This window comes from Pinus tabuliformis, chromosome 1_1, assembly GCF_031772625.1.
Source record: "Pinus tabuliformis cultivar Carrire ecotype Pingquan chromosome 1_1, CPIR1, whole genome shotgun sequence".
Classification (NCBI taxonomy): Eukaryota; Viridiplantae; Streptophyta; class Pinopsida; order Pinales; family Pinaceae; genus Pinus; species Pinus tabuliformis.
In genome coordinates this window covers 814,695,933-814,704,746 of record NC_142297.1, presented here as the reverse complement: position 1 = coordinate 814,704,746, position 8,814 = coordinate 814,695,933, and the positions used below count along the sequence as shown (strand labels likewise).

Here is an 8,814-nt window from a genome sequence, read left to right as displayed (position 1 = left end):
TAACTATATTGATGTCTATTAAACCAAACAATTATAATACTCGAACATGTTATACCATATCTTATGACCTTTGTGTAACGTCGTCACCGTCTTTTTATCAAGAGAACTCAACTGCATTGAAAAATCATAGAAATGGTAATCCTTATACTTGTTTTAATTTTTTTATTACGTCAGGCGAATTGTATGTCAGGGACACATCATTTATTCTGAGCTTCGAATTAACTAATATGCTACTCTAATTTTACAAACCTACCCTTTAGGCTGAGATTTATTAATTTTACAATCCCACCAGCTAATATGCTATTAATTATTGTAGCAATTTGTCCACCACTTTGGCTCAGGTTGAATTTGCATACTTAGCCTTGTAATCACTCCAAAGCTCATCCACAGACTTGCCAGTGATATCGTTGAAGAATCCCACGTCCCATCCATCGCGCAGTTTCGAATTCATCTTGGCGACGAAACCGGAAGTAACGGTGTCACAGTAATGGAGAAAGTAGGCAGTCACAGCGTAGCCCTGGTCCCACCTGTCACCGCTGCCGGGCTTAGGCCAGGTAGAGGGGGCGAGGCCAGCAGTGAGGCGAACATAATCTGCAATGCCTTCGATTAGCCCTGACGGCGCGTTGCCGTTGCCGTTCCACTGCCAGACGTGGGTCATCTCGTGGTACAGAACGCCCTTGATCTCGTTCTTTACGTCGCCCTGGTAATTGGCAACGTACTCGGCGCTCAAGTGGATTTGATCGTTGCTCGTGTATGCGACACCGCTCATGCTTTCTACAATGAGAGTGACAGTCTGCACGTTCTTCCTGTCGGCGGAGGTTTGCTGGGCGAAGGTCTGCCAGATGAATTGCGAGGCAGCGTCCATTATCTGCTTCGCCTGTGCGCTCCCGATCTCGTTGTCGAATCTCTTCCCGCCGTCGCTACTCTCGACTGAATTGGTGACCACGTACTCCACCGCGTGGGTGCCTACCATGGCCAGTGCCACAAGAAGTAGAGCAACACATTTTGCCGCTGTCATATCCAGCGAGAACAACATTCAGCCAAATGAAATCCTGAATGAGTAAAGTTTGGGGGAGGACTTGATTTCTATGTAGAAGGGATGGAGGAGAAGAGGTTTATATAGAGCGAAGGAAAGAAGAATAGATACATGCTGCAGCGTCTTTGAACTTTCAAACGACTCACTGCAATTTGCAATGCAGAGCGTTTTGGAGAGGGTAATGCGACAGGGACAATATTCAGAGTTGTATAAGCAAACGTGACCTGATATGGACGAAGAAATGACTTTGTGGTCAAGGCCACTTCGTCTTTCTTCTTGTGTGGATGATATCGTGCTCAGCCACGTGCAAGATTAGACCAGTTCCATATCAATCACGGGAAATATCATATCACAGAAACCAATCTCTCCCCTTTTGTGGTTCCATTTGCATATCAATGCCCACATATCCTATCACAAACCATTTCCATATCATAAAAGAAACTTCCAACATCATAATACAATTTTTATTAATAATTTTTTTGGTTGCAAAATTAAACCATTTTCATCTCAATAAAAATAATGTGTTATCTATTTTAATTTTGGATTTGTCAAATTTAAAAAAAAAACTAAACAAGCAAACATCAGATTTCTTTTTACTTTAAAAAAAGATTTGCATTTCAATAAATTTCATCCCTTTAGATACTTGGTAAATTCAAAATTAAGGATTTAAAATAGTTTTATTATTAATTATTATTATAATCTCAAATATAACTATTTATTTTATGTTTTTATTTTTATTTTATTTTGACCAAGTCAAAATGTTTACTGGACATTACAACATCTAAGACATTTTTTGTTTTGTTTTTAAATTTAATTTAAAACAAGTTATAAATAAAATTACAATAAAATTCAAGTCTTGAATATGAATCATACTTAGTCGACAACAAAAAATGAGATGTGATTACCCATAAGTATTCTCTCATAACATTATGAATCACAGAAGTTTGCATTCAGAAAATTTTATAAAATATTTTTAGTTTAAACGGGTTATGATTTTTGGGCATGTGGTATTGATAATCCATGGTATTGACCTATAATATTATAACAAAGCCTATTCACAATTAATAATATGCATGGTAAAATAAGGTGAAGTGAATCTTTGTGCTTATGAATCTTGTTAAAATTTGATTTTTATTTTTACTTTTTTCTCTTTCATAAAATATTATTGAGCCTAGATTCGTTTTAACTCCAACCACATAAAAGGATCAAATCTATTGATCTAGGGTGGTCTAACCATTATTATTATTTTCTTTTTATACACGTAACTACTAGTAAATCTATGGGTCTATGGAGGGATCCTCTCCATAAACTGGGTACAATAAGCCTCTAGGGCCTCTTCTCCATAAACGCTTGGGACTTACTTATAAGTAATTATAATTATAATTGTTCACTCCGAGGAAAATTTATGTGGCCATATCTTGATTTGTGTTGTTTAAGCCAGTAATTTAAGTGCATATATGGATTTAACGCCCTCACAAATCCATGGGACACTTCCATTGTGAAGAGTTTACCTATCCTAAGAAACCCATGGAGATATCCATTGTGAGGAGTTTAACTATCAAACTTGTGATTTCAATGAATCCCTCTAGAATTCTAGACAAATTAGATAAGGACATAGAGTGGAAAATTTTCCAAAAAGTCAGACTTAAAAGGCTACTTGTTTTATTTTATTTTTTTGTTTTTAAATTATATTATATTTGATTTTATTTTTCTGCGAGTCAAAATGTTTTACTTAATAATTATAATTACAATTATAACTATTTTTATTTTTATTATTTACATAATACAATGGGACAAAACAACATCTCTTTCATACTACCCTAGAAAGTGCCTCTAAGCATAATAAAATAATTTTCATTATAAATTAAAAAAATCATTAATTTATTGATTTCAATATTTTTTTATCAATAAAATTATATTTAATCATAAATTTAAATTAATTATTTACACTTTTGTAAATTTAAATTTTTAAAAAAGAAAAATGAATACTTTGATTTTTTTATATTTTTTAAATTTTACTTTAGAGATAAACTTCCACACTCTAAAGTTCTCTAATAGAATTATGACATGTCACAAAATGGCATGTAAAAAGCACTAATTAATTTTCCCATCATTTATTTATTATTATTATTTTAATTATGGAATTCAATAATCTATATATTCAAGATAGAGAGAACTATTAAATTAGCAAGGGTTCCTTTGAAAAAACTTTGCAAGGGTTGGTATGTCCCAAAGAACAATGGATTGACACCTACTCTTCTACCCTTATCACACTAGACCAACATTTCACTTTGGGAATTGAACCCCCAAATCATGTGAACTACGAACCCTAGACTACAAAACTTGTCACTGAGATGACACTTTGAAAATTAATGGAGATAGAGGTGGGATTTGACGCACTTATAAAGTTCTCTTTATTTATAATAACTTTTTCTTAGAATTGAAGAATGAAATATTGAAGGCAATTTAGGGTGCAAACATTATTTAAAAAAAAATGTTTAACACTTTCCAACTAGGTTCTTATAACAATTGTTAGGTTCATATAGGCACTTAGGAGTTAGTTAAGATCAACTTGGTTTAATGTTTATTTATGTAAAATGTTTCTATTTATTGTGTTCCCTCACTATGCACTTATAGTTATGCAATTTAATAATCACTCGACATTGAGCAATCGAAGATTTCATATTCTCCCCCATACTAATGACTATATTGATCCATGGCTTAAAATTTTATTGTTGTAAAAGTATCATATATTACTCACTGTATTTAATATACAAATATAATAATTATTTATAATAATGGAAGAGCCCGAAGGTTAACTAAAATTAGCAATGATACTAAGAAAATAAGAAATTTTGTGTGAAATTACAACTCATAATAGTTGGCTTAACGGAAAATTGTGTGTTAGAACATGTCGACACTAACATTACCTATGAAGTAAAACATAGGGAGAAGTTGAAATTGTAAATTCCACATTCATCTACTAAATGGAAAGAACAAGAGCTTGATCCATTTACGAATTACCAAAACTATGAAGTTGACATCCAAGAAACCTCAATAAGCTTGGTTGAACTCTAAAGTTGAATATGTTACAAAGGCACAAAAACGAAAAATATTGGCAACCACCATGCTTCGGAAATTAGATATAAGGAATGAACCAAAAAACTTCAAAAGTAAGCAACCATCATCAAATATCAACTAAACAATGAGGCCTATAAATAATGAAGATAGATAAATTGAAATGTAATATGGCTTCACAGAAATAAACCAATCATGATAATGTTTAGTTTACTCATAATGCTACTAATGCTTATATTTAACCCATTGTAAAATGAGGTTCTAGAAATGATAATATCCAAAAATTTAAATAAAAGTGAAGAAATCTAATTTTTATTTTTTTTCTTTTGCAATACTAAACCTTTGCCATGTCAACCACCACAAAAATCATATCATATCACCAAAACATTTTTTTATTTTTTAATATTACATCATATAAATAAATCTCTCCTTTTCTTACAGAATTATACCATGAAGTTTTTATTTTTATTTTTCTATCCACATACAACTTACCATTTTGATATCATATCAAAAAACAAATCTCTTCTATCATGTGACAAAGAAAAGCTTGTTCTATCTTTCTTACAAAATTAGACCATTTCCATACATTATCACAAAGAAAAACCTCTCATCGGGGCACGGAGAATTAGACCATTTGCATACCATATCACAAGCTATGATTTTTTTTCTCCATGATTAGACCATATTCTTATGAATCACGAGAAATATCATATCACAGAAAATAAGTTTTTTTTGGTCAATATTAGACAATTAAAATATCAATCACCACAATAAATAAATAAATAAATAAATAAATAAATAAATAAATAAATAAATAAATAGATAGATAGATATCACCACAAATATAAAACTTACAAAATTCCATTTAAATTAAATTTACTTATCTCAATTTTCTATACATAATTTAAAAAATCTTGAAAAAGTATTATCAAAATTGGAATCTTTTTGTTCTAACTCCCGTGCGTAAAATGTTATTTTCTGCAACATTAAATCAATTTCATTATTAACCATTACAAATTTCATATTATTCACTCGTCTTTTCATAGATATTATATCAATACACTCTTTGTCTGATAAGATTATATATTAATTATAAATTTAAATTAATAATTCATTATTTTTTAATTTATATTATTTTTTAATTTTATAATTTTTTAAGTGAAATAATGATTATTTTTCATTCACTTGTATTTTTGAAATTTTATTATTTAAATTCATTTTAAAATTAAAATTAAAATGGCGAAAGATCAATTCGAGATCAAAAGTCACAGAAGTATTGGTGGGAGCAACAGAGAAAGTACCATTTTTAGTAGATGTTGAACCAAATCCAATAGCAACAATCAATATAGGTAAAACACCCAACAAGAAGTTCTAAAGTCACCCAACAATAGGGATAAACACATACCTAACCCCAGAGACAAACCTTCATAATCAAGAGTCTTGCATTCCTTAGACAGATGTAGGAGATCGAGACAAAGATATATCAGTTACAGTTACTAAAGGAAGAATTAATAGCAGACTGACCTTAATAACCTTAGGAGGAAATACAAAATTTAACAGAAACATTGGAGCATGTTGCGGTCACACAAGACAAAACACGAGGTTATCCCAATATAATTAGAATATGAGGTGTTAGTTAAGATTAACTTTGAGGAAAATGGTAAAAAAAATTCATGTTTTATAAATTTGTTTTCTCTGTATGTTTTTTATTATCCAACTTAAATAAAAGTTAATTTATTAGATAAGAGCTACATGGTGGCAATGTCACTACCCTTTCCTTTTGGACATTGCCACCAGTTGGTTATTGTATAAGAAGATATCTTATTGAAATAACACAATGAATAAATTATCTCTCTCTCTCTCTCTCTCTATATATATATATATATATATAATGTTAACATTAACACTCTTGTTTTTTTACAATATTGCATAAGGACCATTTACCCTGCAAGATCATTTGTTTTCTATTGTCATCCAAGCACTCAATAGCCTTGTCATAACAATCCACCTTGGTCTTATGAAGATATAACCAGTCCATACCCAACAACATATTGTATGATCCCAATGGAAGCACATTCAAATGTGTTGATGTAGGCATACCATTCAACTCAAATGCACAAGCTCTTACCCAATGATGAATCTCTTCTTTGTACCTGTAGCCAACTGCACTAACCAAGATTTTGCATGTAATTCTTTATTCAAACCACATGTATCCACTAGGTCAGGATTAATATAACTATAATTAAATCTAGGGTCAATACAAATAGAAACAACTTGATCACAAAGCTTAGCGTCCATATCCATAATAAATTCCTGGTGATTCGCCTACCTATTATCCAACATTGTATTAATCCAAGGAATACTCTGTCCAACATCCCCCCAATGTCTGTGCCTCGTGAGCACTATAAATCTGCAATCTACCACCCTGATTATGTGGGAAATATCTCTTGTGATGTTGTTGTCCACAAACCTGCCATTGCAAGGGCTTCCTACCATCACCCTTGTTTTGATCCTCAGACCGAAAACCCTGTTCTTTATCAGATGCATTGAACTTCTTAGGTGGTGAACTGAATCTATTTATTATCTATGTGATGAGGTCTTGTTCGCTTCTTATCCCATTTTCCTTTATCCCTCTCAGTACCTTTCCAATCCTGCTCAGTTTTAGATATGCACATCGATTGTTCATAAAAATGCTTTATATTTCTGATGTCTTCCTCCAATTATCTAGTCTCATCAATCTCTATCTTGTCTTTGACTGCTACCGACAACCCATTGATGAATCTCTTAATTTTCGCTTTCTCCTCCTTCAGATAATGCACATACCTCAAAAACTCCAAGAATTTTCTAGTGTACTCCACATCGACCATGGATCCCATTTTCAACTCATATAATTATCTTTCCCTGTCATCATAGTACCTATCAGATAAAAACTTCTTCTTTAAAAGTCTCTCAAACTCGCTCCAAGTTAGCTCTTCTTCATGAATACCTATGAAATTCTTCACATATTACCACCAAATGCCTGATTTAACTTTAAGACTGAACATATCTATTTTGGCATTCATTTTCTTTGAGGAATTAGGCAATATGAAGAACTTATTCATCCTAGGAAACCACACTTTTTCATCTTGTATCTTATTCATTTCTTCATCAAATGTAGGTGGCTTTGCTTTCAAGAAATCATCTAAAAATATCCCCATATCATTCCTCCTATAAGGATGATTACGATGATAAACATGGTACTTATCTGAACATGATCTAGATTAAATCCCATGTCCACTACCTCATCCATCCGACGTATCCAAGAACCTTCCATATCTAATAGTGTCATCTCTATCTGACCTGTTCCCACCATGAGACCTACTACCATATGATCCATTAATCATGTCCTCTCTTCCATGAGTAATCTTAAGTGGTCCCTATCTCTACAAGTCTGAAAGGCTCTGAAGGACAACTGCATTAACCTTTGTTAGTTTCTCCTGTGCCCTGGAAAGTCTCTCTTGTGAATGAATTATTCTATCATGATCAACTTTGCAACTCCTTATTTATACTTTCAAACTTCTCAAAGTGTCTTCTATATCAAGAGAGTACCCATCACCATGTTTCTCATCTCATCCATTGGGAGAATCTCGTGAACTACAATCCCCTATTTTTCTAGTCATATTTGATATGCTTCCTCCTGCAAGTATATCATGTCAGCTAAACCAAAATATAAACATAACCAAAATACCTCAATATAGTTCAAGGGAGGATATCACATCTCCAAGGTCAATTAGATTAGCACAAAACGTATAAACATAATAATAGCAGTATATAGACATAATCTCAATCATCATCCTAGGTACCATGCATGATGTCACAACTACAACACCAACTAGACACAATGCATGCACAACAACATACAGCCACTAACACCCATAACCAATGCATATACAACCAACATGCATTCAAGACAATCTCATCCTGACAACAATGCCATGAAATTCCATATGACAACACAACTACAATAATGACCAATGCCATGCATACTTAACAAACACATTGACCACAATAATAATGGACACATATGCAACTGACATGTATACACAATAAACACATTCCGCTCATCCAGTCCAAGGGTTGACTCATGCTTTGATACCACTCTGTAACACCCTCCTCCCACATTTACCCAAGCCAACCAGTCCACCAAAGTAAACATGTGAGAGAGAGTTCCTATGATATGATTAAACTCCCCATGTACAATTAAGGAAGTGGAACCAACAAGACAATACCAATCTGACCTTCCTTAGGAGCTACAAAACCTTCATGAGACAACCAACCCTTCCAGGTGTCCAACCCTTGAGACAAATTAATGTTTTGTTGAAATAAACCCCTATTTTCTCCTGTGACAAGCCTTCCATACAACTGACACCCTTTATTCGCTCCCGCAACAAGGCATCTATAACAACCTTGGTGAGAATTCCATGTAAAAATATATATAAGGCCACGGTGATGGGACATGTATTCCAAGATGAACGTTGGGAGAAACATCATAGTGGGTGTTTATTTGGTTTATTATGGCTAAGGGAATTGAAAAAGGAAATGTATAAGGTTTTGGAAAGGCGTGAGGCATTAATTGGCATTTATTTATGAAAATAATGGAAATTAGGAGAAAAAGGAGGTGAAAGGTCACAAGTTGCATGTGAGAAGTAAAATGAAGGAAA

The 8,814-nt window shown here is 32.9% G+C and overlaps 1 protein-coding gene across 1 annotated transcript; it reads right to left on the bottom strand.

The window, feature by feature from the left end:
• Positions 1-255: 255 nt before the first annotated feature.
• Positions 256-1,094, bottom strand: LOC149216555 (uncharacterized). The gene has a single exon (XM_089391236.1). The coding sequence runs from the start codon at positions 1,034-1,036 to the stop codon at positions 338-340; it is 699 nt and encodes a 232-aa protein (XP_089247362.1). The 5' UTR covers positions 1,037-1,094; the 3' UTR covers positions 256-337.
• Positions 1,095-8,814: the final 7,720 nt, after the last annotated feature.